The sequence below is a fragment of the Petaurus breviceps genome, unplaced genomic scaffold (genome assembly GCF_028583685.1).
Source record: "Petaurus breviceps papuanus isolate PSGF00001 unplaced genomic scaffold, PetGlider_PUasm1.0 38, whole genome shotgun sequence".
Taxonomy (NCBI): Eukaryota; Metazoa; Chordata; class Mammalia; order Diprotodontia; family Petauridae; genus Petaurus; species Petaurus breviceps.
Window position 1 is genome coordinate 58,026,247 of NW_027186304.1, and position 19,305 is coordinate 58,045,551.

Consider the following 19,305-nt stretch of genomic DNA (forward strand, 5'->3'; position numbering starts at 1 on the left):
ACATAAGGAACATATGGCAAGAATACTTGTATTTTTTCTGAAATTTTTTCTGAAGCTGCAGGACCACAGATGTCTTCTGGTGATGTCATCACTCTCTGAGCTTGATCTCTGTTATATTCAGCTCTCTCGTGGGCTTACATCTTGGTTGTCACATTCTGTCTGCTAATCTTCCAGGAATGTGCCATCTCTTTTGCTCACTGCCACTCTCTGTGACATCTAGGTTTGAACTCAAGTCCTCACCTAAGGTAATACCTCTTCCTCATAAAAATATGAGCACTGACATTTCTGTTTTAGCTTAGCCTCAAACACTCAGTTTCATCTCTTTTAGAAAGGTAGGCCCTTCTCACATGCAGTTTTCATGCTAAAAAATCTTCAGATGCTTTCTTATCGTGAAGGGAGGAATCTGTCAGCTCTAAAAGTCTTTCCCTTTAGGGACCAAGTTCTTTTGGAACACAAGAGCACCTACTTAGCTGGTTAGAGTCCATAGGCATTAGGCTATCTTGGAGCTCATTTCTTCTTGACAACATGATTGACATTCTTTTCCAATCCTCTCTCAGACTTAAGATTAGAAAGTTTTCTTTTGTTTTAAACTCCATCCTGGCTTTCCTATTTATTTTGAACATTAGAGTATTTTTTTAGATTAGTTGACAATCTGTATCCCCATTCAAATTAGTCCAAGTTCACTCTAATAAACTTCTAAATGGTCACTAGGGCACCACATTTGTCTCTTCCACCCCCCATCCCACCACCAGCCCCCCCCCAAAAAAAAAAAATCTTCCCCAAAGCAAAACAAAAAATTTTGGCTCTGGACATGAAAATGCATTTGAATAAACATAAATGCTAAACCAAGTGATTACAAAAACTTACTAAGTCATCCCTCTGACCTAAATTCATGCCTTTTTATACATATGTAGTTGACAACAAACCTCCTAGACATTGACGTGCCCTACAAAAAGATAACCAAATTTACTTCATGACTTAAATTACCACTGCAAGAGTGATGCCTGAGAAATTCTTAGCAGAAACAGTTTTAGATTGCCATTTAAACTGAATCAGTGGGCAGAGAGATTTAATCTCCTTTTAACCTAAGAAGCCTCAGGGCCCAGTAGCTAAAATTTTTATCACAGACTTCTGATCACAAGATTGAATTGGAATTCGGCTTTCCTTTGCCTTATGAAATGATACAAATAGTTTAATGAAGTTCAAAACAGCCAAATATTTTTTCCCTACAGATGGAAATATTTATGGCTAACTGAATCTAAAAAAAGTACTATCTTATATCAACTTTGTAGCTAAGGATAAATGTTAGTATTGGTTCTTCCAGAAAATATATGAACAACTGTAGGTTAGCAGAATATGTTGAGGAAATTACCTTGTTCAATTATTTTGTTAATCAACCTTTATTTATTAAACCCTGTGCTAGTCTTTGTCTTCAGTGAGTTTCCATTCCATTGATAGAGACATAAATTTTATATATATATATATATATATATATATATATATATATATATATGAAGTAAATATAATTCTGAGAGATGGTGCACCAGAATCAAGGGATCAGGGAAAGGGAGGTAAAGTTTAAGCTCTGTCTGGAAGAATCTTATGGATTCCAAGATACCATAGTATCAGGGGAAGTGTATTTCTGCTATGGGGGAGGGCTAGTAAAAAGGCATAGATACTAGAGGTGGCTCATTGATTGGAAAAGCAAGAAGGCCAATTTATGGAATGATAATGTATAGAAAGCAGTAATATAAAATGAAACTAGAAAGATGGACAGCTGGGTGGTACAGTGGATAGAGGGGTTGAGCCAGGAGTCAGGAGGACCTGGGTTCAAATGTGGCACTGAGACACTTACTAGATGTGTGACCCTGGGCAAGTCACTTAAACCTTTTTTGCCTCAGTTTCCTTATCTGTAAAATGAGCTAGAGAAGGAAATGGCAAGCCACTCCAATATCTTCACCAAGAAAACCCCAAATGGGGTCATGAAGAATAGGATCTGACTGAAAAATGACTGAACGACAACAATAACAAAAAAATGATTGGGGCAACATTTTGGAAGACTTGATTTTCATTTTTATATAAATTTTGACCAATATCATCAATTTTACTGCCACCCTTCACTCCCAAGGATATCTTTCTTCCTCCCACAGGAGCATTATTGATAACAAAGAAAAAAAAAGGAGTGAAAAATTCAACAACACCAAACAACACATCAAAAAATCTTGTTATCTGCTATCATGTTCCAGATCCATATACCCAATCTGCAAAGAAGGGGGAAGTTAATTCTCCCATATTTCTTGCTTGTGGTCAAGCTTGGTAACTTCCACTTTGCAGCATTCACTTTTGTTTTCCTGTTGCTGTTCTGTTGCTGAACTCATTATCTCTCTGTCTGTCTGTCTATCTATCTATCTATCTACATGTCTACCTCTATATATTTATTAGAGTATTATATATGTATATAGTTTATTTCTTACATATTTATTATGTGTATCTATGTAGTAATCTATCTGTGTGTGTATTTTCCTCATGATTCTGCTTACTCTCATTTGCCTAAGTTCACATTCTATATCCACTTTGATCATTTCTCACAGGATACTTAAGTCGTATTATATACTATATTAAATCACTATAACCTTTAACAGTTCCCTAATCATTAGGTATTGACTCCACTTAAAACATAAACACTCCTACAAACATTTCAATGTACATGGGCCCCCTAGTTCTGCAACTGATCTTTTGTGGTTGTTCACCTAGCAGTAAAAATCTTTGAGTCAGAGGACATGCAAAGTTGATAAACACTTTATTAGTATAATTATAAATTGTATTTTACTGTGCTTGATCCAATATGTGAACTTATCTTTCCACAACCTTTCCAACATTATTTTAATCTTTTTTTTTTTATCTTTGTCAGTTTGGAGATATAAGACAAAACCAGAGAATTATCTTGACTTATATTCCTCTTATTATTACTGATTTCAAGCAAAGTTTAATATGGTTATAAAAAATTTCAATTCTGTATTTGATAAACATTCACATCATTTTTTAAAAATCTATTGGAGAATAGTTTTTGGACTGACATGTTCCTGATACTTGCCCAGACATTGTGGATGTCATACTTTTATAATAAATGTTGGATTCAAAGATTTGCCCTCAATTTATCTTTTCTTTTCTACTTGCATTAATTTTGCTTAAGCAAAAGCTTTTCAATTTTGTGTAATCAATATGTTCTATTTTTAATAATAATATGTATCATTTATTTATTGAAAAATTGATCCCTTACATAACCTATGAATGACAATTGATTTTTTTTCTCTGACCTAGTTGTTGAACTCTCCATTTTGGTCTTTTTTGTTTTAATCCTTGCCTTAATTACTATTTTCATTGTGTTATGATCTATAAGGGGGATATTTCTTTTTCTGTTTATAAAATTTATCTGTACCATATTGTGTTTTATTTTTGTAAAGATGTCATGTGATACTGAGGAATGGCAGATTGGCCCTAAATTCTCTAGTAATTTGTTCAGTTTTATTTTTTACCATTTATCTTTCTGTTAGATTTTTCTACCTCTGAGGAAGGAACTGCTACTATTATTTTGTTACTCTCTATATCTTCTTTTACAATTCTTTTTTACAATTTTACAAACTTTCCCTTTATGAATTTAGGTCATTTGCTCTTTCACACATATATGTTTAATGTTGCTATAAATTCATTTTGTATCAATTGTTTAGCCAAAATATAACTTCATTTCTTTTGACTTCACAACTTTTTATTTTTGTTTTTTTAATAGCAAGACTACAATTATTGTATTTTTATTCACTTAAATCATGATTTTCTCACTCCTTATTTTCATTTTCTATCTGTTTGTTTCTTAGAAGTATTTCTTATAAATAATAGGTAAGTTTTATTTTCCTATCCATCTTCCACTATGATTTTATTATTTTTTTCATTCACAATAAAATTTATATGAATATTTTGACATTTATTTTTAATGGATTTTTAATCCATTAATGGATTAAATTATTAATGGATAATTAAATTATGATCATCCCTTTCCTTTTTTAAATCAACATTTCATCTATCTTATCTATATTGGCTCAAGTTTGCAGAGCCGGTCATATTGGGTTGTGTCTTGACCGTACTTACATTTTGGAATATAGCTTTCAAATCCCTCCAATTTTTTTTTTTGGTTGTTGTTATTGACTAGGAAATAATCTATGATAGGCACATTTTCTTTCTTTCATATTTGAAATTCCATCTCTTGGATACTTGGAGAATTTGTTTTTTGCTGTTGTCTTTCAGTCCTGTCTGACTATGGGACTCCATGGACTTTGTCCTTGGAGTTTCCTAGGCAAAGGTACTGGAGTGGTTTGCCACTTCCTTCTCTAATGTGTCCTCATGTTACAGAAGAAGAACTAAAGCAAGCAGGAGTTAAGGGACTTGCCCACGATTACACAGCCAGCAAATATCTGAGGATGCATTTGAAATCAAACCTCCCTGAGTCCAAGCCTGGTGTTCTATCCATTTTACCACTGAATTATCCCAAAAAATGTACTACAGAAAACATAATCTTTGCATTAGGGTGAAGGTAACTGTATGGTTTCCAAGGGAAAAAAAATATTCCCTTTAGCTATTGTTCTTTCAGAAGCTCTTAAATATAACTACTATGTTTCTTGGGAGTTTGAGGTGATGAATGATTTTTGGACATGCTTAATTAATGCTTTGTTTTCTGTATTCAGAAATTATGGGCAATTTTTGTTATTGTTGTTGTTTTTATTAATTACTGTGTTATGATCAGATTTTTTTAATGCAATCTTCTAAGAGACCTATAATATTTAGGTTGTCTCTCCCCATCCTGTCTTCGAGGCCAATCCTTTTTGTCCAGTTATTTTTTTTATTCTTTTTTTGCCTTTTCCTTTTCTTCTGCTATTTCATATTTTTATGTTCCAAATCTGCTCATCTCTTTGCATTTTTTTTAATTGAGACTCGTAAGTTCCAACATATTCATTCTAATTTATTTTAGGGATTTCAGTTCTCTTTTGAACAATTGTAGAGTTTCTTTTTGTTCATTTTTTTAAAATTTGTTATTCCGCAGACTTTGTATTTCCTCACACATTGTTTCCATTTCTTTTGCTTTATTTCCATTTGTTTGGAGAACATTTTTTCTCCTTAAAGAGTTACTCAAAGAAATACAATTATTCTTTTTGTTTCAGAATGTTCTCTATTGACAAATTTCCTAGTGTTCTTTGTATAAAAATACCTCCATTACTTGCTTTCTTTTTTTTACTGGTGTTTTTACCTCCTTGACTAGGTTGCTGGCCTCCCACCATCTCCTTAATCTGGGGATTATAGGGTTTTCCATCCTGTATCTCAATTCTATGTAGCCTGTGGGGAAGGAGGTGGGGTGGGAGGGGAAGAAGGAATATGAGTACTACTGGACCCAAATTGATTACAGTTCCTTTTCCTTTAGACCAAACATAGCCATGCACATTGGTCACTTTTCGTTCTCTGGCTGTTTGGAACCAGAGTCTGAATTTCTTTGGTGGAGTGAATGGAGGCATGGAGGGATATTCAAGAAAGAATCTTTGAAGCTTTGGGGTTACAAAAATTAGATTTCCTGTATGAAGGCAGAAGATCTTTAGGCTTTCTACCCATCCTTGTCAGTTACATATGACTAGACAAGGAGAAATTCTCTCAGACTTTCTTCGGTATCAGGGAAGGAGAGAAACTTGAGATACATCCAAGGCATGGCAACTTTAGAATATATTTAAAAGGTATGGCAAGATGTATCTAATGGATTTGCAGTTTCATGTGCAATCATCTTTTTTTTTTATTATTGTCCTATGTTATGGAAATAGTTGTTTTATTACATAAATTAAAAATAATATATATTTTTTAAAAAGATAGACCCAAGGTAAAAAATGAAAGAGGTTGGTTGTGTCTCTGCAAAGCAGTGAGAAAGACATTTAAATGAACATTTTAAGAATTAGTGTTCACTAGTGTTAAATTGGAAGGTTTTTATCCTTTCAGAGTTATCCCTTTGTTCTCTGGATTCAGTAATTCCTCTAAAACTTTTGGAAAATTCTTTTAGTTTATTGTGGGTTTTAGTGTTAGAGAGATAAAGGGGTCAAAATTGCCCTCCAAAAAAAAAGAAAAAAATAGAGATAAAGGGGTTATTGAAAAAGTGACTTGCCATAATGCTGATCATATGACCTGCTATTCTAAATGAAAAACTTTAAATGATGACAAAAGTAATTGTATTTGATACTATAGGTAATAGAGATCTGTTGGTGTCAGAGTTGACAATGTTATAAAAGCAATTTGGCCTCTATGCTGAGGATGAATTGGTATAGGGATAGACCTGAGACAAGGTGTCCAGTTAGAAGACTATTGCAGGAGTCCAGGTTAGAATAGATGAGAACTAAATTTTGTCTTCTCAGACAGCTCCAGAATATTTGTTACTCAAAGTACCTAATGTATAAATTATGTGAACTATGTACACAAAGAATGACAAGTGGATATTGAAGTGGCCTTATAGTAGGAAGACCTGGGTTAAAATCCCACTTCAGAAATGTACAGTAGTTGTGTGACCTACTTAAGCTCTTAGTGCCTCAGTCACCTCTCTAAGACAGGGTAAAGAGCAAAGGATAAAGAACTATCTGCATTGATATAGGAAGTCAGAGTATCAAGGAATTCCATATCATTAATAAAGCACAAATCTAGTCCAAAAAGTTGAAATAAATGTCCAAAAGGACACTTTTAGACATTAAAGTAATAGTAGTCACTATCTTGATTATTTGTGTTTAGACTGGAAATGGGAATAAATGGATTTATTAGTAAACTAGCTGGAAAGGGGTATTATTGTTATTAAATACATTTGAGGTGGCCTTAGTGAGCAAAATTTTCTATTTTTGCAACCATGGCCTGGACTGATTTCCTTTTAACTCTAAAGACCTTGAAAATAGCTCAATTTTATATGATTTACATCAATTCCCAGGTTAGCCAATATGTAATGATAAGCCAAGTAAGACTTTAGTAAATGTCAGGTGATAACAATGGTAATGCTGTAGGTAAGAAGCATCTTTTTCACCTGGCACCCACACTAGCAAACTTTGTATTTCTTCATTTCATATCATTCTCTGCTGTAGTGTTGAAGGAAGAACAAGGAAGGAAACCTTCATGTGGGGGAAGAAGGGACATGTGAAGAGGGAAGCTAGATGACTTCAAAGTGTTGGATTAAAATGAAAGAGGATTTGGGAACCCAGTTCTAACATCTTCCTTTTCATTCCTTCTCCAGGTTCAGGTTCTTCGCAATGCAGGTGAAGAAGTGACCCTAACTGTGTCATTCCTAAAAAGAGCACCCGCTTTCCTCAAACTGCTGCTGAATGAAGATTGTGCATGTAAGCATTTACAATAAATGGAAAGAAAAATGTCTACATCATTCATTCGATCATTTTCAAACATCTCTTCTAACTGTAATTGGCTTCTTTCTTTTTAAGTCAGTGTTTGTGGTCTGTGTGTTAAAATTTTGTTTCACCAGATGCTGTATTAACATTTTTGGGGAAGGTAATAGATGCTATCTTTGCCACAGGAAGAATTCAGAGTATTTAAAGATAGTTTCTCATGCCAAGGTTTGATGGGAAAAAAATGTAAATCATAGCTAACATATCCACTTTGTACCTCCATTTAAATTCCAATCAGAAGACTTTGTTCAGAGATCTCTTAGAGCTAAAGATTCTTACATTTTAATCTGATTAAAGAATGTATTAATGAAGAAAGCTTTCATTTTACTTGTCCTTCATTAGCAGGGATATGGAAGAATGCAGTTGACTCTTCATAATTATAATCAATTATATAATACGACTTGGAATTAGTTTCATCTGCCTCATTTCATCCTTCCTTTCCTAACTTGTTAAATAAAAATAGAATGCAAATTTTCCTACTTTAAATGACCCATGACTTCACTAGTGACTGTCCAACCCTACACCTCCATGATGATGAAAGTTCCTGAGTTTCTGTGTACTTACCAAAATAATCATGATCTGGCTGCCCTCTTCTTAATGTTAATATAAGTCAAGCGTGGTTCTTGGATAATAGAAATAGTTGATTCAGAGAATTGCAGAACTTGAGAGTGGTAAAAGAATTCAGTGGCCATTAAGTTCCATATTGCGTGTGTGAGTGTGTTATGTACACACACACACACACACACACAAACATATATATATATATATATATATATATATATATATATATATATATGTATATATGGAATCTCTACTGTAATGCACCAGAAAAGTGATTTCCCAGACTCATTTGCCCAAAGTGCAAAATGCACCACCTTGTGAGGCAGCCCACTCCACTTTTGGAAAGTTGTTTTTATTTGAAGTGAAGAAGTTTGTGTTTTTTTGTTTTCTGATATAAAGTCTAAATGTTTACCTTTGTAGCTTTTACTCATTGCTCCTCTTTCAGCTGTTTGGTGCTAATTAGAAAAAGTCTAATCCCTTCTATATTTGGCGACGTTTCAAATACTTGAAGAAAATTTGCATTTCCTTCCTGAATCTTCTCTGGACTAACGATAGCCATTTCCTTCAAATAATCCTCCTGCTATGGTCTCCCCTTTACTGACCCTGTTGCCCTGTTCTGGCTACTCTCCTGTTTCTCAATGTTCTCTTAAACTGTGGTGTCCAGAACTGAACACAACAACCTAGATTGGGTCCAAAGAGAGCCAAGAGCAGGGGGATAATCACCTACTCTTCCTGGAATCTGTTACTTTCTTAATGCAGCCCAAGATGGAATTAGCTTTCCTGGCAGTACATCACACTGCTGACTCATACTGAACTTGATTAACAGATCTCATTCCCAAAGGCTTTCTAATTTGTTAGGCCCTGCCAGATTTTGGATTCCCCTGGCATTGCCTTCAACAACCCAGGGTCATTTCTATGCCATCAGGAATTAGAAGAAAACTTAACTAGAGGAATCCCATTTTTAAAATGGAAAGTATGTATGAGTTAACATCATTTATCAAATTGAATCAAATCAGAGTAGAACAGTACATTGTTAATTACATAAATCTTATAAGATCCTTTTCCAAAAGAAAAAAATTAAGTGGAATTTGGGCTAGGGGAGTACTCATTCAGTAGTTTTCAAATTTCTTCCAATGCCTTCCTTTATCTGACAGAAACCACACTTTTTGGCTCACTTCCATCTGCATCTACTGCTCTACCTGGTATTAACTCCACAGAACAAGACGCCCCTTTGCTGGATACCCTTCCCCCACCCTTTTCCTACCTTTTGTGTGTTGTCTCCCCCCATTAGATATTAAGCTCCTTGAGGGCAGCAACTGTTTTGTATTTATTAACTGTATCCCTCCACTTAACACAGCAGTTGGCATATAGTAGGCACTTAATAGATGTTTATTGGATTGGAGTATCTACCTAAGTGAGGTTTAGGTTTGAATTTTACCCGACAAAAACCACGTCAGCTGGAGCAAAGCTTGGAAACCTAAAATGATAAAAGCTAGCATTTCTACAGCACTTTAAATATTATATCTCACTTGATCCTCAGAAAAACCCTGTGAGATAGGAACTATTATTATGTCCATTTATAATGAGGAAATAGTAGGAAAGAGTTTAATTGACATGCCCAGGATCACACAGCTAGTAAGCATCTAAGGTAGAATTTAAATATCCAGGGCCTCATGATTGTAAGACCGACACTCCATCTGCTGTTCTCTCCAGCCACAAAGAATCTTGATAATCACCACAGGAGCTATCCAGCAGACTGAGGAAAGGTCATCTACAAAAGCCACCTTCTGACTACACTAACTTTATGATGGCTGCTGTGCTCTGTTACCCAGAGAAAAAACCTCTAAGGATGCCTGCCCCTTACCCACCCACATTAATTCCAACAGTGTAGATAACAGACCTATTATTATCTTTAGTGGAGAGAGGATCTGAATCTTAAAACTTGCCACTCATTTCAGTGATCTAAATGTATTAGAAAAATTAAGGCTGCTTCTAGAGCCTTTAAAAAAGCAACATCAACCACAATTATTTATACAAATTGCATCAGACTTTTTTTTTAATGAGATCATCCCTCCTCTCCCAACTCTTTACCCCGTGTCTGTTTTTTTTTTTCCTTTTTTTCCCCGTGTTTCATTTTGGATATTTTTCGTACTCTATCATAGAGTATACCTATAACTACCAAGTTGGTATCTCAAATATGATTCTTTTAATTAACTATAAAATAAGTCTGTAAAGCAGAGGTTCTTAAACTGGGGTCCATTAACCTGTTTTACAAATATAGATGGATAGAAAGATAGATAAACTGCATTTTAACCTTATTGATTTCCTTTTATTTCCTATATATTTTATGCCTTTAAAAACATGTTACTAAAGAATCTGTGATACACACACACACAAACACACAAAGGCACTTTAAAATGATGATATTCTAAATACATTTTAATACATAGAAATTAAGGTTTCTATATTAACTCATTTACTAGAGTGTTTTTATATAAAAAACCTTCTCTGAAATAGCATCTGCAAGGGGGGAAGTATTTTAATGGAGCTCTTGCATAGTCAAATTAGTATAGGCATATACAAAAAAATTAATGCTAAAAGATCACATCTCTCAGGAAAAAATTAAATCTATTCCCTCTTAAGCAATATAGACAATTTTCAATATTTTGTTTTGATTTCAGTGAAGTAATTAATTTATTTTTTCATTGCCAAAAGTCAACAAACATTTATTGTCTACCATGTGGCAGACTGTACACTAAGTTGAGGAACTCACAGTCTCGTGGGGGAGACGTCATACAAACAAGATAAATACAGAATGAGTAGGAGATAATCCCAGAAAAAGGTACTCTCATGGAGTGGGGGTATGGTGCAGTGGTGGAGAAAAGGCTTCTGGCAAATGGTGACATTTTAGCTGACTTGAAAGCAAGTTGAAATCATAGACCATATTGTTAAAAGTATGTAGAGGTGTGTAAATGAGAAATGCAAAACTAACAAACACATAAATATTGATTTATTTATTTTAAGCATTTAGATCACAGAGATTTTCCCCCCCATAGGTGCTCCAAGTGACCAGAGCAGTGGCACATCTTCTCCACTTTGTGACAGTGGGTTGCATCTCAACTACCATCCTACCAACACGGTAAGAGGCCTAGTGCATGAAGAAAATATAAGAGGAAAGAATAAAAGAACAACTGAAAAATTCAATTTAATTGATAGCTAAGAATATTCACTAATCTTGAGATTTAAGTACTTGTTTGCTTCATTCTTTATATATATGTAACTCAACAAGCCAAAAGAAAAAAGAAATAGGCCAAGCATTGCTGTTATATTTGTTCTTGATGAATCAGCATCTCACCAGGTTTTCTAATATCAGACATCTAAAATATATACCTGAATTTCGGAACCAAAAGTGTAATGTTTACTAGGTTTATTTCCTTAGAACTATAACAAACAACAAGTATTTTAGCACTGATAAAATACTTTCAAATTATGGACCTTTTTAAAAATCCATTAATGTAGAGTGTGAAATCTTAGTGCCACATTTGTGGGGTATCATGATTTTGTGACATTCTCAGAAATACAGGGATATGAGATGATGGTAACTAGACTTGTTATTGCATTAATATGAGGACTTCTTAGATGAAGAAACTCCTATTAATGTAGGTCAGTCAGCACTTTCTCTGAAACTGATGGTCTTAGAAAATTGCTGAAGGCACTGATGCTAAGTGACTTGTCTAGGATCACAAAGCCAATATGAATGAGAGGTCAGACTTGAAGAAAGGTATTTCTTGCTACTCACTCTAGCTTTCCAGCCATTAGGACATACAAGCCTCTCCATGGTTCACATCTAATGTCATTCTTTGGGTTTCAAAATGAAAGTTGCTCACTTTTACGAGTAGATGTTCATGAGTAGCTCTTGTCATTTACACAGCTTGGTCACTGGATTTCGTTCACTCTCTAATTACTGTAGATAATGTAGATTTACATTAATAAATAATTTTGAAGTGCTTATTATAGGGAAGATTTTCCTATGTACTATGAGTACACAGGTGAAAAACAAAGTTACTAAAGTAGAATCTTTTCATTTGACTATATGCCCAATAGTGTTTTAGCAAATTATCAGTCCACTTCTAGTGTGTGAGGTTTCAATTCAATACAGTTCAACAAATATTCATTAAGTGACACTTGTGGACACAGATTAGTGAATACACAAATAAATCTGTGAAAATGCTAAATTATTATTAACACAACATAAAATTTGACATAGTCACTCCCATTTATATGAATGAACAATTTATTGGGCACTTGCTACTTGCAAAGAAAAATCTTGTGAAGCATTACAGATACAAAAAGAAAAAGTAAGACAGTCTCTAAACTCAGGAGTTCACATTCAAATAAGAGAAGAAAATACTTGTAAGAAGTTGCAGCTATAATTCAGCAAAGGATGATTCCCTTTCAAACTGGAGTCATTAACTTAGGCACTTGCATTCCTCCACTAGTAGACTGGATCACTACTAGACTGCTTCACTGATAAATTTCTTCAAATCATTTAAATATGGTAGAAGTACAGTTAGCTTGATTGGTTATCTAATAATCTGTTCTCTTCTTGACCTTATCAAAGAAGTTTATACTGCTGTGATCAGAGAGTACAGACCATCTTGTTTATACATTTAACATTTCATCTTACCATCATACTTAACACATTGTTCAAGGTAGAACTGGAACCTCTAGTCCCTTAGGTTATACTATGTGCTTTTGTATAGAGATATATGAGACCATAGTTTTTGCTACTGGTTCATAGCTTGGATGATTAACTATGAACTCCTAGGTATCTCCTTTGATAATCTTCTTCCTGTAGAATACTTATTATGTACAGTATATAGTCTGGCAAATATATGTGGGAAATTTTCCCTCTACCACATTCTTTGAATTAGTTGTATATGCTATCAGACAAATATAGTCTTATCATCCTTTCTTCGCTGCAGAGTCCTGACTGACAGCTTAGTTCCTTTGAGACTAATTTTAATGTAGGAGGTCTTAATTTGGAGTCTGTGAACTTATTTTTAAAAGTATTTTTATAACTACATCGATATAATTGTTTTCCTTTTTAATCCTGTGTACTTTAATGCTTTTGAAAATGTTCTGAGAATGAATCCATAAACTTCACCAGACTTCTAAAGGGATTCATGACACAAAAATAATTCACCACCCTTACTCTAATGTGACCAATATTGCTTCGTGCCATCTCTTTTTGGCCCTATTTTTGTTTTCTGCCTATGGAAATAACACAGAATGAATAATTCTCTCACTACTAGAGAACATCACTTTCTGAGCATATCTGACCAAGTTCTTGTGATTTTCCTAGTCCTCATTAGAGAAAGGTTTTCCACAAAAAAGGCTTAAGAATTCCATCAGAGGTTGTCATGGACTGAGTGGCTTAAAACTTAAGAGATTTCTTTTGATGAATACCAACCAAATAAAATCATTACCATAGAATTGGAAAACAATAATTTAATTATATTAATACAGCTGTTATATAAAATTCATATAATTGTGTCTCAGAACATGGCTTCTTAACCTAATTTCTTACACATTTGTACCCAATTCCAATCAGCTAAATAAGAATCATATTTTTGCTTCAATCTTTTTATGACACTGAAGCATATCTATCCTGAACTGGAAATAGTCTGAAAACAAGAAGATTTTCCTATAATTGAAAAGAAATTCTTGAAGAAAAAAAACATTCTGAGTTACCTAGTTGAAGTTTCTGTAATAATCTTTGAATATTTTTTAGAACTTGAGTCTGAAAACTATTCCAGCAGATAGCTTTAGTCATTAATTAACACTTATATTTCTAAATCCCTAGTGAAATTTTAGTATAAATGCAAATTCCATAAGGAAATTATATCTTACTACAATTGTAGTGATATGGAAGATAATGATTGGACTGGCATAACAATTTGGACAATTAGACTATTCTGCTTTTAAGAGTAGATTGACATGTATCTTGACAATTACTAAATATTAATTCTGAAACAACTGACAGCATCTCCTATACATAGCACAGCAAGAGGTACTAGAATATCTGGAATTTTGGACATCTATCTAGATTTTATTTCAAAACCTGCCACTAGCCAATTATGTGACTTTAAGCATATATCACTTAGTCTCTCTTGACCTCAGGTTCCTACTGTGTAAAATGAGATCATTGGATCAGGTGATAGTATCTTTAAGTGATCATTGAATTTATATGATGCACCACCTTTAATTTACAGAGAAAGACAAGCTGAAACCCCCATTCTAGCTTTAAGGTTCTATGATTCTAGATATTTGCTCTTGGTTTATACTTTTTTTGATTTAACAATGAAAATACATTTCTCAGAGGAATTGTTCTGGCTCAAAAGCTGAATACTTAACTGTAGATATATGTATCATCAGACTTATCAAACTCTTTTTAATATGAGTTTAGTGCAGAAAATTAGTATATATAAACTTTAAGTCTCTATTTGTATGTTAAATGATCTGCCATAAACACAAGGGGACTTGTTTCTTATTAAATTATAAACAGATCTAAATGAGAAGGTTGGGTGTTAACACAATATTTTGAATTGTATCTTAAAGTGTTAGATTTTTTAAAATTCCATAAATCTGAATTACAAATTTTTTCACAAGTGAGATCATAATACTGAACTGTCATTTGGAGTAGAAAATCTACAGAGAAATATTCAACTATTCAGCCAGTGCAATCCCTGTGAAGATTAAAGTTTTTCATTTTCATGTGCCAAACTTTATCCATTCCCTCATCTCTCTCAGAATACCCAGTTATAAACAAACAGAAGAAAATGCACCACTCATCTCATAGTTAGTATTAAAATATCTTCCATATGGGGAACTAATAGAGAACAAAGTACTTGTTAACTGTCTTTGTGTCAATAGTCTTTGTGTTATGCTATATACCAAAATGAATCATCACAACCATTGGATTTGCATATAAGGTAAAAGCGAATTTACTTTTGTTGTTTTTGTTCAGTTGTTATCAGTTGTGTCTGACTTCTGTTGATCACATTTGGGGGTTTCTCTGGAAAGATACTGGAGTGTTTTGCCATTTCATTTTCTATTTTGCCCCATTTTTCAGATGAAGAACTAAAGCAAATAGGGGCTAACTGACTTGCCCAAAGTCACATCGCTAGTATCTGAGGTCAGTTTTGAATGCATATCATCCTGACCCAAAGGCCAGTGCTCTATCCACTGCACCACCTAGTTGCCCCACTTCTATATATACATGTATATGTCTGCTCTCTGAAATAATATAAGCTCCTTGAGAATAGGGATTGTTTTATTTTTTCTATTTGTATTCCCAGCACATGTTAGATGCCTGCCACTTAGAAGCACTGTAAAATCTTTTTGATTTTTTTTTGATGGCCTCACATGCGACTGAAGTGTATAATTGCCTTTTTGGTGTGCCTTGTGCAACACTAGCAAAAGCTTCTGCTGCCTATCTGCTATAAAAATTCAATTTTATAACCAGGGACTTATCTTCTTGGCATTGAGACTCTAGCAGATACTTATAAAAATGCAAATAACTTTAGAAAGCTAATAATTACAATGACTAGCCATGAACACTTTTGTGAAAAATATATAATCAGAACATATATTAAAGTTCATTTACTGTAGACAGTGCTGTTCTGAGTTGGTACAGGTTCCTAGGAAGCTGCAGGAGAGCATAATGTAGTTTTCTAACTTGGTGATTGAAACCCACCAGATGTAGTTGACTTTAGCTTAATCATGTTTCATTCAAGCTATCTTCCTGCTATATTGAACCCTATAAATTTGAACACCAGAGACAATGTCCTGGAGTAGCGAAGTCATTCAATTTTAGAATTTTAACTATGAAACCTTGTTGAGCTGATTGGTTTCATCCCATTATGTCTATATAGCCAATGACCCTAAACCAGGACTCTTCTCTGATGTCTTCTACCCAAGCTGCTATAATACATAATGCCCTGCTTCTGATTTCCACTTTTTGCTCAAGAAACAGAAATCAAATCGACTATTGCTGCTTATAAGGACCTGTCAAGGGGGGGCAGAGTAAAGATGGCGGACTAGAAACAGGACTTCCGTGGGACTCCCACTTCTACCTCCTCTAATTCATGCAAAAAATGACTCTAGGGGTGGCCAGGTGGCACAGTGAAGAAGAGCGCTGGCCCTGGAGTCAGGAGACCTGGGATTGGTTCCAGCCTCAGGTACTTAACACCCACACAAAATAACTGGCCATGTAACCTTGATCAAATTACTTAACCCCAATTGCTTTAAAAAATTGACTCTAGAAAAACTTTGGAACTACAGAACCCACAAAATGACAGAGAGAAGATAACCTCCCACTGAAGACAGCCCAGCAGGCCAGTAGGAAGGGGCCAGCACAATGCTCTGGGACCCGAGCCCAGCCAGGCCTGAGCCAGAGGTTTTGGCCTCAGGGCTGCCTGACCAACCACTGGGTGGAGGGACTTCAGATCACCAGCAGCTCTAATGGTTCCCAGAATTATCAACCCATAGATGCCCAAAACAAATTGAGAGGTCAGTGTACACTTTGCGGGAACAGAGAGTTCAGGAGTGAAATCTGGCCTGTGCCCCCAGGGCAAGAAGCAGTTGAGGCTCCATAGGTGTGCAGCTATGTGGCTGATTCAGAGCCCCAGCCCTGCATATTGTAGGGGAACGAAGGAACCAGTCTGAGGGGTAATCTCTCTTGCTTTAACCTGCTTGGATCTGGATTGCTATCTAGGGTGGAAGTCCTCGGGTGCATGAAAAGTTTGCCAGAGAGCATTTGGAAGCTTCAGAGAGGGCAACCAACTAATAGATACAGCAGCTGCAAAAAACCCAGCATTTGAGATAAAGTTCCCCTTCCTGATAGCAGAGTTCTACTGTGGCAAAAGGCTCAAAAGTCAAGTAATTGAGTGGCAACCTGAGCAAGCAAAGGAATCAAAGCAAACAGAGCAATTAGACATTAGAACCCTATTTTGGAGACAAAAAGGATCAAAGCATGGAACAGGAGGAAGACAGCAAAGTCAAAATTCCTGTACCTAAAGCTTCAAAGAAAAATATGAGTTGGTTACAGGCCATAGAGGAGCTTAACAAATGATTCTGAAAATGAAATAAAAGAAGGGGAGGAAAAATTGGGAAGAGAAAGGAGAATAAAGCAAGAAAATTATGAAATAAGAGTCAACAACCTGACTGAAGAAAACAGCACCTTAAAAAATAGTCAAACTCAAATGGAAAAAGAGGCTCAAAAAGACAATGAGGAGAAGAATGCCTTAAAAAGTCGAATTTCCCAAATGGAAAAAGAATTTCAAAAGCTCACTGAAGAGAATCATTCTTTCAGAATTATATTGGAGCAAATGGAAGCTAGTGACTTTACGAGAAATCAAGATACTGTTAAACAAATCCAAACAAACTAAAAAATAGAAGGCAATGTGAAATATCTCATTGAGAAAACCACTGACCTGAAAAATAGATCCAGGAGAAATAATTTAAAAATTATTGGACTACCTGAAAGCCATGATCAAAAAAAGAACCTAGAAATCATCCTTCAAGAAATTCTCAAGGAAAATTGCCCTGATATTTTAGAACCAGAGGGCAAAATAGAGGTTGAAAGAATCCAGCAATCACCTCCTAAAAAAGATCCCAAAAAGAAAACTCTTAGGATCATTGTAGCCAGCTTCTGGAGTTCCCAGATCAAGGAGAAAATATTACAAGCAGACAGCAAGAAATAATTTAGATATTGTGTAAACACAATCAAGATAACACAAGATCTATCAGCTTCTATACTGAGGGATCAAAGGGCTTGGGATATGATATTCTGGAGGCCAAAGGAGCTGGGATTAAAAGCAAGAATCACCTACCCAGCAAAACTGAGTATCATCTTTCAGGGGAAAATATGGTCATTCAGTGAAATAGAGGACTTTCAAATATTCTTGATGAAAAAAACAGAGTTGAATAGAAAATTTGACAGTCAGATACAAGAAGCAAGGAAAGAATGAGAAGGTAATCAGGGAAAAGCAATCATAAGGAACTTATCAAAGTTAAACTATTTACATTTATACATGGAAAAATGATATTTATAACTTTTGAAACATTTATCAGCATGAGAATAGTTGGAGGGAATAGAATTGTGTGTACACACATACACATATATGTATATATGTATGTATACATATATGTGTCTATTTGAAAGGTATATGGGCATATAAATACATATGTGAGTGTTTATATATGTGCACAGGTATACATAGACAGAGGGCAAAGGACCAATTTAATGGAAAAGGATGATACTTAAAAAGTGAAATTGAGTTGAGAGAGGAATATAATGAGAGGAGATGGGGAGAGACAGAATGGGGTAAATTATCTCATATAGAAGAGGCAAGGGAAAACTGTTACAATGGAGGGGAAGAACAGGAAGGTAAAAGGGAATGAGTCAACCTTATTCTCATTGAATTTATCTTAGGAGGGGAATGTCATACACACTAAATAGGGTATCTCACCCTACAAGAGAGTAGAGGGGAAGGGGTGAGGGGGATAATGGAAGGTAGGACAGCCTGGGGGGGAAGGAAGTTGGAAGCACCCACTTTTGAAAAGGGACAGGATCAAAGTAGAGAATAGAACAAGTGGGGTGAGGGGGGTGTGATACCATGGAGGGAAATATAGTTAGTCTTTCACAATATATCCCCTATAGAAATGTTTTATATAGCTACACATGTACAACCTGTACTGACTTGCTTATCTTCCCAGTGAGGGTGGGTGATGAGGGAGGAAGGGAAAGAATCTGGAATTCAAAGTTTTAAAGTCATATTTTTAAAATATAATAATAATTATTATTATTACTGTTATTTTACATGTAACTGGGAAATGAGATATACAGGCACTGGGGCATAGAGATCCACTGTGCCCTACTGAAAAGTTGGAGAGGTTATGGAGGAAGATATGGGAGAGAGCAGATTGGGGAAGGGGATATTCAGTGGGATCGCTGTTTTGGGGTGGTGGGTAGGAAAAATGGGGAGAAAATTTGTAACTCAAAATCTTCTTCAAATGGATGATGTAAACTAAAAAATAAAAAAAGGAGGAAAAAAATGCAGGATCTGTCAATTGACTTTCCAGCACAAAATACATTCCCTAGCTACTGTTCCCCTATTATGTTGCCTCAAAACATTAGAATTTAATAAAATTTGGACAATAAGTACTGCATTTCATCATCATCATCATCATCATCATCATCATCATCATCATCATCATC

At 34.9% G+C, this 19,305-nt stretch overlaps 1 protein-coding gene across 1 annotated transcript in view; it reads left to right on the forward strand.

Annotated features, from left to right (window-relative positions):
- The window catches only part of SNTG1 (syntrophin gamma 1), a 378,060-nt gene that overhangs the window by 14,624 nt on the left and 344,131 nt on the right, over positions 1-19,305 (forward strand). The window contains exons 2-3 of the mRNA XM_069099542.1: positions 7,295-7,397; positions 11,078-11,160. Coding sequence (XP_068955643.1) covers positions 7,295-7,397; positions 11,078-11,160 — 186 coding nt within the window. The remainder of the gene's footprint in view (positions 1-7,294; positions 7,398-11,077; positions 11,161-19,305) is intronic.